This window comes from Camelina sativa, chromosome 19 (genome assembly GCF_000633955.1).
Source record: "Camelina sativa cultivar DH55 chromosome 19, Cs, whole genome shotgun sequence".
Lineage (NCBI taxonomy): Eukaryota > Viridiplantae > Streptophyta > Magnoliopsida > Brassicales > Brassicaceae > Camelina > Camelina sativa.
The window spans coordinates 23,406,027-23,423,810 of NC_025703.1; the positions used below are offsets into that span (position 1 = coordinate 23,406,027).

The 17,784-nt window shown below is 36.9% G+C and overlaps 1 protein-coding gene and 1 long non-coding RNA gene across 3 annotated transcripts; one reads left to right on the forward strand and one right to left on the reverse strand.

Annotated features, from left to right (window-relative positions):
- LOC109131033 lies at window positions 52–4,028 on the reverse strand. Of its 2 annotated transcripts, XR_002036767.1 has the most exons (13): window positions 3,812–4,028; window positions 3,543–3,718; window positions 2,934–3,418; window positions 2,739–2,792; window positions 2,473–2,630; window positions 2,318–2,379; window positions 1,948–2,205; window positions 1,515–1,635; window positions 1,393–1,410; window positions 1,182–1,267; window positions 868–966; window positions 474–654; window positions 52–250 (listed from the first exon to the last, which is right to left on the reverse strand). It is a non-coding gene; the product is annotated as an uncharacterized LOC109131033 (long non-coding RNA). The 2 variants fall into 2 exon arrangements; XR_002036766.1 differs by having other exon boundaries at window positions 1,515–2,205.
- On the forward strand, window positions 13,717–17,574 carry LOC104768128 (multidrug resistance protein 2-like). Its single transcript, XM_019241409.1, has 12 exons — window positions 13,717–14,019; window positions 14,591–14,702; window positions 15,569–15,681; window positions 15,788–15,919; window positions 16,057–16,292; window positions 16,377–16,452; window positions 16,546–16,632; window positions 16,739–16,819; window positions 16,923–16,955; window positions 17,039–17,095; window positions 17,353–17,394; window positions 17,488–17,574. The coding sequence occupies exons 1-12, from the start codon at window positions 13,849–13,851 to the stop codon at window positions 17,572–17,574; spliced, it is 1,227 nt and encodes a 408-aa protein (XP_019096954.1). The 5' UTR covers window positions 13,717–13,848.

The following is a 17,784-nucleotide window of genomic DNA, read 5'->3' on the forward strand; positions in this document are numbered from 1 at the left end:
AAGGGTTGGAGACTGAAAAAGAAGACAAGTAAATGAGTATTGGGCCTTTGTGTTATGTAAGCCCATAAACTTGTTTAGTGGGTATTGTTTAGCTTTCACAAAACTATAGTAAAATCTAAGTAAGTCCATATATAAGTGTAAGGATGTATAATGAAATGGATAAGAGAGTTTAAAGCAAAAAGAGGCTAAACCTAAAGTTGAACATGGTATCAGAGCTTCCAGTTCTTGGTGATCTTCAAGCTTGAAATTCCTGGGCAAAAGAAACATGGACACAAGTATGAATCAGGTGATTAAAGAGAGAGAGTATTGTAGTATATGAAAGAAGCATAACCACAATGAAGAAAAATGTTATCTCAAATGTCGATACGAAACCCAATTTTCATTCAAGCAATTCAGGCCGAGAAGAAAACACGGGCATTTTGAAAAAAGACTGTCGAAGCAAAAAGCATCAAGATAGAAAAACACAGAATTACCGGGAAGAAGAAACAAGGCTGTTTAGTGCACCATATGTTGTAGAGCAAACACGAAGTGATGAAGTGTGGCTGATTGACAGTGGAGCAACTAATCACATGACTCGTGAAGAAAAGCTCGTCACCACCATAGACAGGTCAGTTCAAGTTCCCATTAGAATTGGAAATGGTGCTACATTAATGACTGCAGGAAAAGGAAACATTGAAGTAGTAACTAAGAAGAGAACAAGAGTTATTAAGGATGTGTTTTTGGTTCCAGAGATAGACAAAAAAAATTTTGAGTGTGCCTTAGATGACTAGAAATGGTTATCAAGTGTTGTTTGTTGGGAACAAATGCATTATTCACAACCAAAATGGGGATAAGATTGTTGAAGTGGAAATGGCAAGGAATGCTTACTTATTGAGAATGGAAATTGCAGAGGAGAGTGTGCAAATGGCCAAAGAAGAGAGTATGTCTGAGCTGTGGCACAAAAGATTGGGTCATTCAGGACTAAACCTGCAAAATCTCCAAACAAATGAAATGGTTAAAGGATTGCCATTTTTCAAAGTGATCAAGAATGTATGTGAGGCATGTGTAAAAGGGAAATAGTGCAGAGAATAATTTCCTAAGATAGCAGAGACCAAGAGTGAAAGAATTCTAGAACTAATCCATACAGATGTATGCGGACCAATGCAGACACCATCATGTAATGGAAGTGTATACATACTTACTTTTACGGATGATTACTCATACATGCTATGGGTGTACTTCCTGAAGTCAGTCAAAGACATTTGCCGCTTTCAAGAAGTTCAAGAATCTGGTTGAAACACAAACAAACAAACAAGAAGATAAAGAAAATCAGGTCAGATAGAGGAGGAGAGTTCAAGTCAGAAATTTTGTAAGAAAATGGAATTGAAAGGCAATTTACAGTAGCTTACTCACCTCAACAAAATGGGGTTGCTGAGCGTAGAAACAGAACGTTGATGGACATGGCAAGAAGCATGTTAAAAGACAAGGAAATGCCAAATGAATTTTGGGCTGAAACAACATTTATAACAGCTTACCTTCAAAACAGACTTCCCACTAAGGCTTTGAATCAGAAAACTCCACTTGAAGCTTGGAGTGGCCATAGACCTTATGTTTACCACCTTAGAGTATTTGGATGTATTTGTCATGTGTGGATCCCTGCAGTAAAGAGAAAAAATTTAGATGATAGAACGGAGAAAGTTGTGTTCATGGGATACAGTAGTGTAAGTAAAGGGTATAGAGTGTATGTCATGAGTACAAGGAGGATAGAAATATCAAGGGATGTTGTTTTTGAAGAAAATAAAAGCTGGAACTGGAAAACTCAAGAGGAAGTTAAGGAACAACCTGAGGTGTCTCCTAGTGCTGAAAAAAACACCTCTTAAGACAAATGCCGGTGTACAAAGGAAAATGATACAAGTCTAGCAAACAAATCAACTACAAGTGATGTGAGACAGGAAATCAGTCCCATACCTTTTCAACTGAGTGGAGGAGTGTCAGAAATTGGTAGCTCATCGAGACAGGTTCATAAAGTCAAAAAGCTAAGTGATATTTATCATGAAGAAGAACAACAAGACAATGAAGCTGACCAAGTTGAGGAGGCATGCTACTTATCCTGGTAGGAGCCTACCTTTTTCGAAGAAGCTGTCAATGATGTAAACTAGAGAGGTGCAACGGGTGAGGAAATTTGCAACATCAATAAAAATGATACTTGGGATTTGGTGGAGAGACCTACAGATAAGAAAATAATCTCTATCGAATGGATATACAAGATAAAGACAGATGAGGTTGGTAAAATCCAAAAGTTGAAAGCAAGACTAGTGGCTAGGGGATTTACTCAAACCTATGGAGAAACGTTTGCCCCTGTATCTAGACATGATACAATTAAAGCCCTAATAGCACTTGCTGCACAAAGAAAGTGGAATTTACATCAGATGGATGTTAAATCAGCTTTCTTAAATGGAGAAATCACCAAAGAAGTGTATGTAGAGCAACCACCTGGCTTTGAGATAGAGGGAGCAGAGAATATGGTTTACAAATTGAAGAAGGCTTTGTATGGTCTAAAGCAGGCTCCAAGGGCTTGGTACAACAAGATTGACTCATACTTCATGTCACAAGGATGCAAGAGAAGCGACTGTGATGCATCAATGTACACACTAGAATGTGAAGGTGAAATCATGATTATAAGTCTACGTAGATGATCTTATTATCACAGGTAGCAATGAGGATATGATTAATCAATTTAAGGAGAAGTTGAAAAATACCTTTGAGATGACTGATTTGGGAAAGCTTAAATACTTCCTTGGATTTGAGATCACCTACACAGATGGAGGAATATTTCTAAGTCAAAAGAAATACGCATAACAACTGTTGGAAAAATTTGATATGAAACATTGCAAGAGTGTAGGGACACCACTGGTACCAAATCAAAAGGATCAAGGAGAAGGAGCAGAACTCACCAACCCAAATCTCTATCGAAGCATGATAGGAGGATTGTTGTATCTTGCTGCAACTAGACCAGACCTTGCATTTATTGCCTCTTATCTGTCCAGGAGCCTATCACAACCAAGAGAGAAAAACTTGCAAGAGGCAAAGAGATTGTTAAGGTAGATACAAGGAACAATTGACTACGGGTTAAACTTTCAGGAGACAAACCAAATAGAGTTAGTTGGCTTCTCAGATTAAGATAGGGCTGGTTGCAAAGAAGATATGCGAAGCACCACAGGAATGTGTTTCACACTTGGGAGTGCAATGTTCACATGGCAAACTCAAAAACAAGATACAATTGCCCAATCCACAGCAGAGGCGGAGTATATGGTGCTGAGTGCAGCCACAAACCATGCAGTGTGGTTGAAACGTTTAATGGGGGAATTAAAAGTCAATACTACAGAGAGTGTCCAAATCTATTGCGACAATACATCGGCAATAGCAATTGGAAAAAATCCTGTCCAACACAAGAGAAAAATAAACATTCAAATTTGTTATCATGTTGTTCGAGAAGCAGAAAGAGATGGAGTAATTAGTCTACGGTATTGCAATGGGGAAGAACAAACTGCAGACATTCTTACCAAACCACTTGGGACAAAGCGATTTGAAGATCTCCGACTCAGACTTGGAGTAATGAAAAACCCAATTGGAAGAAGAACGATTCAAAGAGGTATCACACAAGATCCCCCAGTGGAAGCAAACATGCATAAACGAGAGAAGATCCAGGTAAATGAAACCAAAGAGAAACAAGAGAAACCTGAGATCAAAGAAAATCAGGAGAAGGTGATGAAATCAATGACAACGGGAAATCAATTGAGGAATAAGGTGATGAGGGAGAAAGAAAACGTACCAGTAAGTTATGCAAACATCGTGAAGAGATGTTGTCCAATGGAAGAAGGAATCAAACTGAAAACTCAAGGGAATGTGGAGGTCAAAACCCTAACATCAAATTTGGGGATTAATCAAAAGAATTGAGAGGGAGTGTTGGAATAAAGTCTTTGATTAGTCCACAAAATTGTTGAAACAGAATCAAGAGCTTGAAGAGAAGAAAATGGAGAAGAGTTCATCGGTTAGAAGTTAGAATGAAGAAGAAGGTGAAGAAGCGTTGGAGACTGAAGAAGAAGACAATTAAATGAGTATTGGGCCTTTGTGTTATGTAAGCCCATAAACTTGTTTAGTGGGTATTGTTTAGCTTTCACAAAACTATATAGTAAAACCTCAGTAAGTCCATATATAAGTGTAAGGATGTATAATGAAATGGATAAGAGAGTTTAAGGCAAGAAGAGGTTAAACCTAAAGTTGAACATGGTATCAGAGCTTCCAGTTCTTGGTGATTTTCAAGCTTGAAATTCCTGCGCAAAAGAAACATAGACACAATTATGAATCAGGTGATTAAAGAGGGAGAGTATTGTAGTATACGCAAGAAGCATAACCATAGTGAAGAAAAATGTTATCTCAAATTTCGTTGTTGAAGCTTGATTATGACGGTGTTGTAGAAGCTTGGTTAATCTCGCCGTTAAAATTCGATAATAGGTTGCGCCTTCTTACACGTACGGTCTGTGTTCCAGTGTTCATGCCATCCAGATCCTGTCAGAGGAGATACGAATGGCCTGTGTTCCTTCACACATGCCATTCTCGACCCGAATCAGGCCTCTGACGCTTGTTGTTGTAGTGATTTGGAGGACTGTTAGGGTTTTTGGATATGATCTGTGAACTGTCATGTCTGATAGCCCCAACATTTCCCAAAGTCAAACAAATCTCTGATAAATTTATTACCTTCCAACAAAAATTAAACTCACTATCTCCCCTAAATAGGAAAAAAAATGTCAATTTCGATCTTAGCATTACACACTATAAATTGTCAACTGTGATTTGGAATATTATTTTACATGCAGTCGATTTATGATGGTGTATATATACCCGGCCTTACAAATTTTTTTTTAAGTTTAATAAACTTTAAAATGTAGTGGAAATCAAAAACTTCATTAGTACAGCTATTAATCTTGAATCAATTACATGATAAGCTTTTTGTTTGGGTTTAGTAGGTCCAATTTTGGTTTAGGGTATATCTTTTGTTATTAAGTATGTATTTTATGAGAAAAAAAATCCAAATCTTTAGTTTTTTTAAACGACAAAAATGACAAATTTCAAATATTTTAGTAAAAATGGCAAATTTGAGAAATGGTTAGCCAAAAATGGCATTTTGAACAAGAATCCCGTTAATCTTTGGGAAATTTTCAAAATACTTATTTTAATTTTTTTAGCAAAATGTCTCTAAAAATTTGTAATCTACTCAAATACGTGTGTAACTTTATAAAAGCATACACAAACTATTTTCTATGTGTATAAAATATTATAAATATCATATAAATAGCTTACAAATACCTAATAAAACCTTTAAAAATATCTTGTATAATCTAATAAATACTTTGTTAAACCTTATAACAAATACTTGGATCGAATCTCCGAGTAGTAGTTACCATCCAGAAATACCATATATACTTTATAAAGTTTATATCTTAAAAACATTGTATTAGAGCCTCTTCAAACTCGTAATGAAGAGGAGGAAGAGCAGGTCTTAGAAGAAATGGCGACTGCGAAAGTGGGAGATCAGGATGCGACGATGGCAGATGTAGGTGAGAAGGTCAGGCCGCCTGGGGATCCACCTGATTCATCGAGGGTATGAGTGGAGAAACCGATGGGTAGTTCAAGTGGTGGTATTCCAAAGCCGGAGAGTGTTGTGGATGATGTGTTTGTGGAGGAAAGACTGAGGTTGGAGTTCCCAACTGGTGAGGATGGGGAGTCAGTGCTTAAGATTGGGAATGAGGCTTTGGAGGCTATGAATGGGTTCTGGAAGAGATGTATGATAGTTAAACTGCTAGGAAGGCAGATCCCAATAATTGTCCTTACTCAGAAGCTTTGGGAGTTGTGGAAGCCGCGATGTGGTATGTTTATTATGGATCTACCTAAATAATTCTTTATGGTTTGTTTTGATTTGGAGGAAGAGTATTTGGCGGCACTCACGGGAGAGCCGTGGATGGTGTTTGGCAATTACCTTATGGTACAGGATTGGTCGCTGAAGTTTGATCCACTACGTGATGATATAGTCACGACTCTAGTGTGGGTACGTGTATCGAACAGTCCGATCAACTACTACCATCAGGCAATTCTTATGGGGTTAGCATGTGGTTTAGGGGAGCCTTTAAGGGTGGATATGACAACATTAAACTTTGAGAGATCACGTTTGGCTCAAGTTTGTGTGGCGGTCAATCTGTCTAAGCCATTGAAGGGGACTGTGATGATCAATGGAGAAAGGTTCTTTGTGACGTATGAAGGCTTAGCTAATATTTTCTCTTTGTGTGGGATCTATGGACATCTAGTGCATGTGTGTCCCAAAAAAGTTGTAGAGAGGAGTGTTGTGTTCGCTGAACCGGGTCTAGCGACAGAGGTGTCGGGGCCGGTGCACCAGGAGGATGGATTCACGGAGGTTAGAGACCTAGGAGGTGGCCAATTCTAATGGTGCAGGCGCTGTGTTTGCTGCGGGTTCATCGGCAGATAAATCGGGTGTTAGATCATAAAGGAATATTCAGGGGATCCCGAGAAGTACGGTTTTGGAACATCAAAGGTTGGAAGATATTGTGGTATCCCAGGAAAGTACGAAAGTTGCTAGTACGGTAGAAATGAATAAGGAAAACGTATCTCCTAAAGATCAAGGCAGATTGTGCAGAGTAAGCCGCAAGGAAAGGAAGTGAGTATGGCTTGGAATTTGAATAATGGAAATGGGGGAGTTATGCTGGGCCGAAGGGTAAGAAGACTGGAAAGAATAAAACTGCAGAGCTCATTGGGCCGCATCAAAAGCAACGCTTTTTAAAAAATTCATCCCGGGGCCTAGTTTTTGGACCCATTAAGGGGGAAGACTTGTTGCTCGTGAATGGTAAGAGACTGTGTGTAGAGCCGGTGAATTTGGGGAGAACCGGCGGAGGGTTCATGAATAATGGCGGAGACCGGATGACGGAGCGGCATCCAATTTCAGTATCCATGAGTATCGAGGATGGATCTCAACCACAGGAGGAGGAGATGCCAGGGGATGTCGGGAACTTGCAGACAGCTTGTCCTACCGGCAGAAGTGAGTTGGGGTTGCACTAATGGTACGCCCCAGTTGTTTGGAATATTTTCATTTGTATATCAATGAATTGCATATTAATGAACTGTCGGGGGCGAATAAACCCAATTTCAGAAGAGCTATTCGATACCTATTGAAGAAATTCAAGACAGACATCTGCATTATTTGAAACACACGCCGGAGGAGTTAAAGCAGACCGAATCTGTCACAGCTTAGGCTTCGATAATTCGTTTCGGGTGGATGTTGTTGGGCAGACTGGTGGTATGGGATTGGCGAGATCGCTATTGTGGAATCGTCTGATCAGTTTATTGTGGCTAAGGTAGAAACAGACACAGAGGTGTTGAATCTTGTTGTTGTCTACGCTGCCCCCTCAGTGAGTAGACGAACTGGGCTTTGGGATAAGCTGAGTGGTGTTATCCTTGCATTGGAGGGACCTATGCTGGTTGGTGGACACTTTAATACAATTGTGAGGACTGACGAACAATCCGGTGGAAATAGGAGGCTGTCACCAGATTCTTCTGGCCTTTGGGGATTGGATAAATGGTCTATCCTTGATAGACTTGGGATTCAGGGAAAATGAGTTCTTATGGCGCCGAGGTAGAGTTGAGCAGACATGTGTAGCTAAAAGGTTGGATAGAGTATTGTGTTGCGCCCATGCGAGACTTAAGTGATAGGATGCGAGTGTTACTCACCTTCCTTTTTTGGCTTCTGACCACGCACTGCTGTATGTACAACTATCCCAAGAGGTTACACGATGTCCTGGTAAAAGGCTTTTTAGGTTTGAAGCGGCATGGTTGTGTCATCCCAGTTTCAAAGAAGTGTTAACAACGTCGTGGAATGGACAGTTAACTACACCTGATGCATTAAACGAGTTAAGGCTAAAGCTTAATAAGTGGAATAGGGATGTGTTTAGGGATGTTCAAAAATGAAAAGAGGAGCTGATGGGGAGAATAAAAGATGTTCAAGATGCACTGGACATAACGCAACTTGATACATTGCTAAAGGAGGAAGAGGACCTGTTGAAGGAATTTGAAGTGGTTCTGGAGCAAGAGAAAATTCTGTGGTTCCAGAAATCAAGAGATAAATGAATAGTGCATGGTGATCGGAATACTAAATACTTCCACATGTCCACCATCATACGTCGAAGGAGGAACCGTGTGGAGATGTTGAATAATGATGAGAATATTTGGGTACAGGATGCTCAAGAGCTGGAACACATAGTTGTGGATTACTATTGACTTTTGTACTCTATGGAGGACATAGCAGAAGTTGTGGAGGTTTTACCAAGTGTTGGGTTTGTCAATCGCTCAAGGGATGAGAAATCTGCACTAAATAAACCCTTTGTTAAGGCGGAGGTGAAGGCAGCTGTATGTAGTACGGGGGGATTCAAAGCTCCTGGACCAAATGGCTATCAGCCTATCTTCTATTAACAAACTTAGGAGATTGTTGGAGCATCGGTGATCAAGTTTGTGATGGATTTTTTCAGTTCGGGTTTTTTACAACCGGTTATAAATGATGTTCTCCTAGTTTTGAACGCAAAAGTAGCCAAACCGGAGAGGATGAACCAGTTTAGGCCTATAATCTAGTGTAACGTGTTGTTTAAAATCATTACAAAGATCATGGTGCTACGACTTAAGAACGTGATTGGGAAACTGATTGGTCCAGCACAGTCTAGCTTCATCCCGGGGAGATTGAGCACAGATAACATCGTGAATTCGTGATAGTGCAAGAGGCAATTCATTCGATGCGTAAGAAAACAGGGCGTAAGGGTTGGATGTTCCTCAAATTGGATTTGGAGAAAGCTTATGATCGAATCAGGTGAAATTTTTTGGAAGACACTTTACATGTTACTGGTTTGGAGGAGGGGTTGGTGAGTAGGATCCTCCAGTGTGTAAAACAACCTTCAATGTCCATACTCTGGAATGGTGAGCAAACATAGCCCTTCACACCGTCTTGGGGGCTTCGACAAGGAGATCCTTTATCCCTGTATTTATTTGTTTCGTGCTTGGAGTGTCTCTGTCACTTAATAGAGAACGCAATCATCAAAGCTGACTGGAAGCCAATTAGCTTGTCGCGTGGTGGCCCCAAGTTATCTCATATCTGCTTTACGAATGACTTAATACTCTTTGTAGAAGCTTCAGTGTCTCAAATAAGAGTGATCAGACATGTGTTGGAGAGGTTTTGTGTCGCATCGGATCAGAAGGTGAGTTTGGAGAAGTCGAAGATATTCTTCTCAGGAAATGTGTCGTGGGAGTTGGGGAAGTTAAGTACTGATGAAAGCGGGATTAAGTCAACCATGGATCTGGGGAAGTATCTAGGTATGCATGTACTGCAAAAGAGAATTAACAAAGACACATTTGGTGAGGTGCTTCAAAGAGTTACATCGCATCTAGCAGGTTGGAAAGGGAAGTGTCTAAGCATGGCAGGAAGATTAACTTTAACAAAATCCGTCTTATTGTCGATACCAGTTCATACAATGAGCACTATCCTGTTACCAAAAACAATTTTGGAGGCCCTGGATAAAGTAGCATGGGATTTCCTATGGGGTAGCTCTCCGGAAAAGAGGAAGCACCATTTGATTGTGTGGGATAGGATCAACTTGCCTAAAACAGAAGGGGGTTTGTGAATTAGGAATTCACAAGACATGAATAAAGCCCTTCTGGCTAAAGTTGGCTGGCGTTTGCTGGGAGATCAGAGTAGTTTGTGGGCACGGATACTGCGTAATAAGTATAAGGTAAAGGGTATTTGAGAGCATGCTTGAGTGGGAGCAAGAAAATCGAGATCATCAACTTGGCGGAGTGTGAAAGTTGGGTTATGTGATGTGATCGTCTGTGGTCAGCGATGGATTGTGGGAAATGGTCGGGATATTCTGTTTTGGGAGGATAAATGGTTATCAGACAGAGATCTGCTGGAGAGTGTGAGTAGTGATTTACCGAGTGAGCTTAAGGAGCTCCATGTTAAAGACTTTTGGAATGATGAGTCCGGTTGGTCGATGGCAAGACTGTTGCCATTTTTACCCCAACATATTCAACTGGAGTTGGCAGCAATAGTGGTTGATAATGTCTCTGGTGAGCAAGATAGATTGACCTGGGGGGGACGGCTGATGGGAAGTTCATAGTGACGTCGGCATATTCTTTATTAGTGGAGAATCGTTGTCCTAAACTGAATATGTCTGTTTTCTATGATCGTTTCTGGAAAGTTATTGATCTTGAGAGAGTCAAAAATTTTCTTTGGTTGGTGTCCCATCAAGCTATTATGACGAATGCAGAGACGCATCGCCGACATTTAAGTGACACTAATATTTGTCAAGTATGTAAGGGAGGAGTGGAAACAATTATACATGTGCTAGGGATTGCCCGTCTATTGCTGGTCGATGGAGGCGTGTTGTACCAATACATTTGCGACAGAGACTTTTTAATAGTTCGTTGTTGGAATGGCTATCAGATAATTTGCGGATGGGTGAGGTAGTAGCGGGCTGTGTTTGGTCGACCTTCTTTGCTATGGGGTTGTGGTGGAGCTGTAAATGGCGATGTGGAAGTGTCTTTGGTGAGTATAGTCGGTGCCGGGATAAGATTTACTTTGTTAAGGGTTTGGCGCAGGCGGTGAGTAATGCTTACTCACTTACTAGCGAGGGACAAGGAAGAGTGGTGTGGATGGAGAGGTTGTTAGCTTGGAAACGTCTGGGACATGATTGGGTGAAGCTCAATACAGATGGGGCTTCCAATGGCAATCTGGGATTGGTCACAGCTGGCGGGTACTGCGTGATGATGTCGGAGCGTGGTGCGGAGGCTTTGCTTTAAAGATTGGGATATGTTCAGCTCCCTTTGCAGAGCTTTGGGGTGTTTACCATGGTCTCTATTTAGCATGGGGGAAGAATATTCGGAGACTGGAGCTGGAGATCGACTCCGAGTTAGTAGTCGGTTTTTTATTGACAGGGATTAGTGACTCACACCCTTTGTCCTTCTTGGTGTGTATGTGACATGGTTTTTTATCAAGAGACTGGATATTCCGGATTTCGCATGTGTATAGGGAAGTCAGTCATCTAGCCGATGGTTTGGTCAACTATGCTTTTACTTTACCGTTTGGTTTGCATTTATTAGACTCTGTTCCGCTAGATAGAGTTTCGATTGTAGAGGATGATGTTTGAGGAACCGCATTTCCAAGACACACCCGTTTGTAGTTTGCTTTTTTCCTTTTAATAATACTTGTCTCCCCCTCCCTTACCAAAAAAAAAAAACTCTATTTTCTATATTTAGTTTTTCATTTAAAGAGTAATTAATTTTACTCTTCAAACTCCATTGTTTTGCTATTTATTTATTTTCTATTAAAAGGAAAATTAACAAATTTTTAAGTAAAATTATATGATAATGTGTCAATTTTTAGAGAAAGCCCTTCGTTTTCTATATCTAGAATTATTTTAATTTATTAATGAAAGAAATGAAAGTATGTAATGTATTAATAATGAGCATACATATAATAGAAATTTTAATAGGATTTTTATATGTGTAACACATTTTTAAATTAACGATATTTTTATTAAAATGGAGAGAGTATTTCAGAAGGATCTAACTCAGGGCAAGATTCGGGTAGACCAGACCGTGTTCAGGTAGACCAGACCGTGTTCGGGTAGACCCGACCGTGTTTGGGTAGACCCGACCTTGTTCGGGTAGATCCGACCAGGTTCGGATAGACCCGACCGGGTTTGGGTTTAAGGGATTTATGAATTTATCAAACATTCGATTTGGTTTTGGTCACGTCAGGTTTGGTAGGTTCGAACGACAAAATTAATAATCCTACTAAGTTTTCACCCGCGGTACACCACATGACTAAATTATAAATTAATGTATTTTAAATAATAATTTTTAATTTATTTAGTTTTCAAATTTCCAATTAATTAAATTTTATGTAATTAATTTATAATTTTGTTTAAAATGTTTTTTCTTCTTCTTACGTTTTATATAGTTTATAACCTAATTACATTAAATTTGTTATTAGATAGAATATAAAATTTTAAAACACTTAGTTTTGTTTTCTATAATTAAATAAAGGTTGATGCCTATATGGTATGTTAGTGTATATTTTTATGTGTATACAATTTTATTTTATTTTTTGGAATATTAAGAATGTGTTGTAGTATGTGTAATATTTTGTAGTTCATATACTATAAATAATTTATAAATTAATTTTCTAAACTATGACTACAAATCTATAGTATATGAAATAAACTAATAGTTTTAGTGTTGGTTTTATAGTCCAACCCCGCCATGCTAGGCGGATCACACAACATGTTCAAAGATTTTTAATATCCAAAAACTCATTATACAAAACCCGTGAAAGTAAAATATATAGTATTTGAGGCTAAAAGTCACTTTTTATCAAATCAGTTTTTCAAAATTTTAAAGAATAATACCTCTTCACTCACCTTCTTATAAAATAAGGAAATAAAATCTGTATATATTTATAATTATGTTTGTTACCTTTTAAAACAATTAGTTTCTATAAAAAAATCAAATATTAGTAGAATTAATTTGTTTATTAAATTAATTATTCCAATGGCATATCTGTAAATAAGTACCAACTTCAGGATTTATTTTATAAATGTCTCCAAAAATGTATATATAGATAAATACCTGAAATAACGAAAACCCAAAAAAAAATAAACCCTTAAAATTGGTTAAATTTAAATAAAATTGGTTAAATTTAAATAAAATTGGTTTTATTTGAATAAACTTGGCTAAATCGAACAAAACAAAAAATATATATTGCCTATTTTTGGTATTTCGGTATAAAATTAATTGATTTTCAGATTTATAATTATAATTTTGGTCAATTGGATATCAAAATTATATATCATTAATGTTTTGGATATCTAATTATATAGTCAGGTATTTAGGTAATTGTTTGGGTATCAGGTCGGTTTTGGTTACGATCTAATGTTAGAGAAAAAAAATAATGGATCGCTCTGTTACGAGCTAATGTTAGAGAAAAAAAAATAGGTGTACCTAATATGTGACCGATATCAAGATAGTACTTTATTGTTTTGAAGTGCCAGGAAATGGCAAAAGCNAAAAAAAAAAAAAAAAAAAAAAAAAAAAAAAAAAAAAAAAAAAAAAAAAAAAGATCTCTAAATAATTGACTTTTATTGTTTTTTCTCTCTAGCAACAAGAACAGAGAGAGCAAGCTTTTCCATGGTCACTTCCATTAGAGGAAGGTACCAAGAAAGATCCGAACCCTGGTCCCAAGTTTATGTTGTATCTAAGCGTTAGACTCGAACCACTTGGACTAGATCAGACTTGGTAATTAGCTTTCATTTAGGGTGACTTTTTATTTCGGATATGCAGAACCCTTTTTAACATTTGCTTTAATTTTGTGTAGGTAGCTAATAATATGCAGCAATCGAATTACATACTACTTTATATGTTCCATATTTAACAAGTTGACAAATCTATAGACAGGTTTTGTGTTGAGAATCACATATTACTGCGTTGTCAGATTGCGACGTACGGTACAAGAATTTAATCATAGACTTTCGAGGTTTTGTAGTTTTACAAAAAAATCGTAACGCGGACAAATTTCAATTATATAAGTGACAGTGACTAGTATTTAAGTGTGATGGATACTCAATTCATATAAGCATTTTTCTTTTTTTCTTTAGTGTGGTAGAAAATCAAAATCCAAACAAAATTCTAAACACTTTGTGTTGTTGTGTTTTTTTTTCTCTCTCTCTCAATCGATAAGTCGGCAAACATAAGGTATATTAGGTGATGGAGAATGAAATTGGAGGGCTGAGGCACATGTTGATGACGGTCTTCCTTACTAGCTTCGCCGAGTTCATGGTAATACCTGTGATTACCGACGTCACCGTCGCTGCCGTGTGCTCCGGTCCAGGCGACTCATGTTCTCTGGCCGTTTACCTCACTGGTTTCCAACAAGTGGTACCAACCTTTACATACACATTTATACTTCCTTTAATCTCTCCCTTTTGATCTTCATTTCTTGATTGTTAAACTGTAATTGAGAACCGACAATATAATTCAGAGTTTTTTCCATCCTAAATATTTTTAAAGAATATATTCTCTTTCATATTATAAACTAAAGCTTATAACAAAGTCATTTTTCTTTCTCAATTGAGTTTAACTCTGCGTTCTTCCAAGTTTCACATATCATAATATATAAATAAAATGGAAAAAGAGTAAAAATAATGATTTTTGTGGTGATAAAGAACTATGAAGGGAAAAAAATTTCCTCTATTTTTTTTTAAACGATTTTTATTTTATTTTGACTCTTCTATCTTTAATTAATTTGTTTATATCAAAAACAACACACGTTATTCAAATTAATAAATATATCATTATATGTATTTAATATGATTTTTAATAATAAAAAACTATTTCATAAAGAAATTAATCTTTTTTTTTAACTAATTATATGATTTTTTTTTAACTAAATTATATGTTATATAACCTTCATGACCTTGCTAATGATGAGAACTACTATTAAATGAAGGCAATAGGGATTGGGACGATGATAATGATGCCGGTAATTGGTAATCTATCAGACAGATATGGGATCAAAACAATCCTCACACTTCCTATGTGTCTCTCCATTGTTCCCCCTGGTTCGTTTTTTCTTTTCTTTTGTCTCTTTTATTTTCGTTTTTGTAACTTTTCATTCGTGTGGGAGTCAGTAACTGACTGACGCAAAGAAAAGATCTCACCAACACCAACTATATTCTCTCGATAAAACCAACGCCAAAAGAATAATATAGGTGTACGTCAATGTATTATTCTTTATTTGGATGTAAAGAAGCTTTCAACCACTTCAATACACGCACACCCCCATCTATCGTCGTTTTCCCCACCACTACTAGTGTCCACCTCACAAACTCCACTATTTTAAATGGCAACACAACTAAGCAAATCATTCTTTAGAAATGTAATCTATCGATTTTTAACTGAATTCGAAATGTGTTTTTCAATCTTACAACTTAAAGTAAACTACCAGAACTTAATAGGTTTTAAATCGCAGTTACAAGCAAGGCTTAATCATTTTACACGAAAACAGTTTAGTGGATTTGCGTCTTTCCCACGTTCAATTCTCACACACTTACTAGTCACATAATTTGAATTCTTGAACATGCTTTTTGTTTCAATGGTCACACAATTATCAACTAAAGCTTATAATCAAAAAAATTAAAAATAAATAAAGGGCAACAAGTGATGAGACTTAGGAAGTTCATTATTTTTTTTTTCTAAAACTTATTACCTTGCCTACATAACAAATTTTATTTTCTCTTTCATATAAAAAAAAACTTATAGTATTATCTTGCCTGCAATCTTTCACAGCTCAGCCATAAATTAAATACAAGAAACTTGTAATTATCTTGCCTATAAACTAACTATTCCTTTGTTTGATTCTTACTTTCTAGAATATTGATGTCTCATAATGTCCAAAGAAAATAATTCTATTGTTTGATTTTGGCAGTAATTTTAGGGTACAGAAGGGATACAAATTTCTTCTATGCGTATTATATAAGCAAGATTCTAACCTCTATCGTATGCCATGGCACCGTCGCCCTCCTCGCTTATGCTTATGTGGTACAATTTAATAGATTATCGTCGTTTTATAATAAAATACTGTATCTAATTTTTTTGATTAGGTTACTTCAGATTAATTCATTTAGAGGTAGTTTTTTTTGTTCAGGCAGAAAATATTAACGGCAGTAATGGCAGTGCAAGAACATCAGCATTTGGTATTTTAACTGGGATCCAAGCAATCGCAGGACTTTTCGGAGCACTAGTTGCTCGTTTTCTACCTATAGCTTTGAATTTTCAGGTACTTCTTTTATCATCACTATACTTTTTTTTGTTTTTTTTTTCGGTATATATCACTATACATTAATTCATTCATTAGAATATTAAATTCTCATGTGATCCAAAGTCTAAGATGTTTTTTTTTTTTGGAATAATTAGGTTTCTGCTATAACATTTCTCGCTGGTCTGGTGTACATGAGAGTTTTCCTAAAGGAAAGGCTAAACGATAATGAAGATGATGGTTATCATCATGGTACGTATCAACACGATGATCATGATAGTAACAATGTCGGAATGTTAGGAGAGCCGATCCTGAACGACGCACCCATTAAAACACCTGTCTTTCACAAGAAGTATTCTTCATCGAAAGATATGGTCAGCTTGATGAAGACTAGGTATAATTTATACATATTTATGTACTTCATGCATGTACTATTATTATTGTCAGTGATGGTTATGGGTTTTATTAATGCATGCAGCACCATATTCGTACAAGCATTGGTTGTTACATTCTTCAGCAGTTTCTCAGAGAGTGGACTGGAGTCTGCTTTCTTGGTTTAGCTCATTATTTACTCCTTATTTTACATATTGAGTTTTTCTGTATATTAATGAACTAATACGTATGATTATTATTTTTAAACTGTGCAGTACTTTTTGAAAGCACGTTTTGGATTTGACAAGAAACAGTTTGCTGATCTCGTATTGTTGCTTAACATCGTTGGATCTATCATTCAAGTAAATAGATTACGAGTGATTATATATATCATGAACATAGTATTTATTACTAAATATATTGTAATACTTTCTCTAAGTTAATTGATATGTATTAATGTTTTCTCAGTTGTTTGTACTACCAAGATTTGCATCTGCCATGGGAGAACGCAAGCTTTTATCAACAGGGCTTTTTATGCAATTCTTGAACGTAAGCATATTTATTTTTTATTTATGTTTCTATTGATAACTTAAATAATTTATTGATCTTGTAACATAGAAGTATTGAAATGGTTCGGGGGTTTGTGATGCAGATGGCCATTGTCAGCATTTCTTGGGCACCATGGGTGAGTCAATCGAAACTAGGGATCTGATTCAAAGTTCCATCCCAATTTGATTTTGCTTTTGTTTTTGGTTTTTGATTTCGCAGGTTCCTTATTTCACCACTATCTTTCTACTTCCTGGAGCCTTGTTTGTGATTCCGTCGGTAAGAAATTTTTATTTCATTAGTCATTTAACGATCTAGATTTTGCCTGATACTTAATAACATTTGTGAGTATAATCTTACATCGGAATGAAATAAGACCAAGAGTAATATCTCACAATAGAAATTAGGCAGAACTCTTAAGTTATATTGGCAATCAGAGTGGCCTATGTAATAAACATGGACCTATACATTCATCACCAAAATGGTTTTTAATTCGGGTTCTATTGTATTTAAATTTTGAACATTTTGGGATGCAGGTTTGTGGTATTGCCTCAAGACAGGTCGGAACTGGTGAACAGGTAAAGCTAGTAAAGATTGAACACTGGGTTTATGTGGTATCAGTATTCCAAACAAAAACAAAAGAGCACAAACTATTGTTTGAATTGATGTAGGGAAAGGTGCAAGGATGCTTATCTGGAATGAGGTCCTTTGGCAGAGTCGTGGGACCATTTGCATTGAGTCCATTGACAGGTTTGTAAGGCCGTAAGAACATAAAATACTACTATTTGAGTTCCATCGATGTCTTTTTGACACATTTAAAATATTGGTTTCATGTGTATAGCTTTGTTTCTTTCTGATAATGCACCGTTCTATTTCCCTGGATTTTGCCTTCTTTGCGTATCCTTGTCCTCGGTACGTATGGCTATCTCATCCATCAAAAATAACTTTAATTTCGATTAAATGTATAT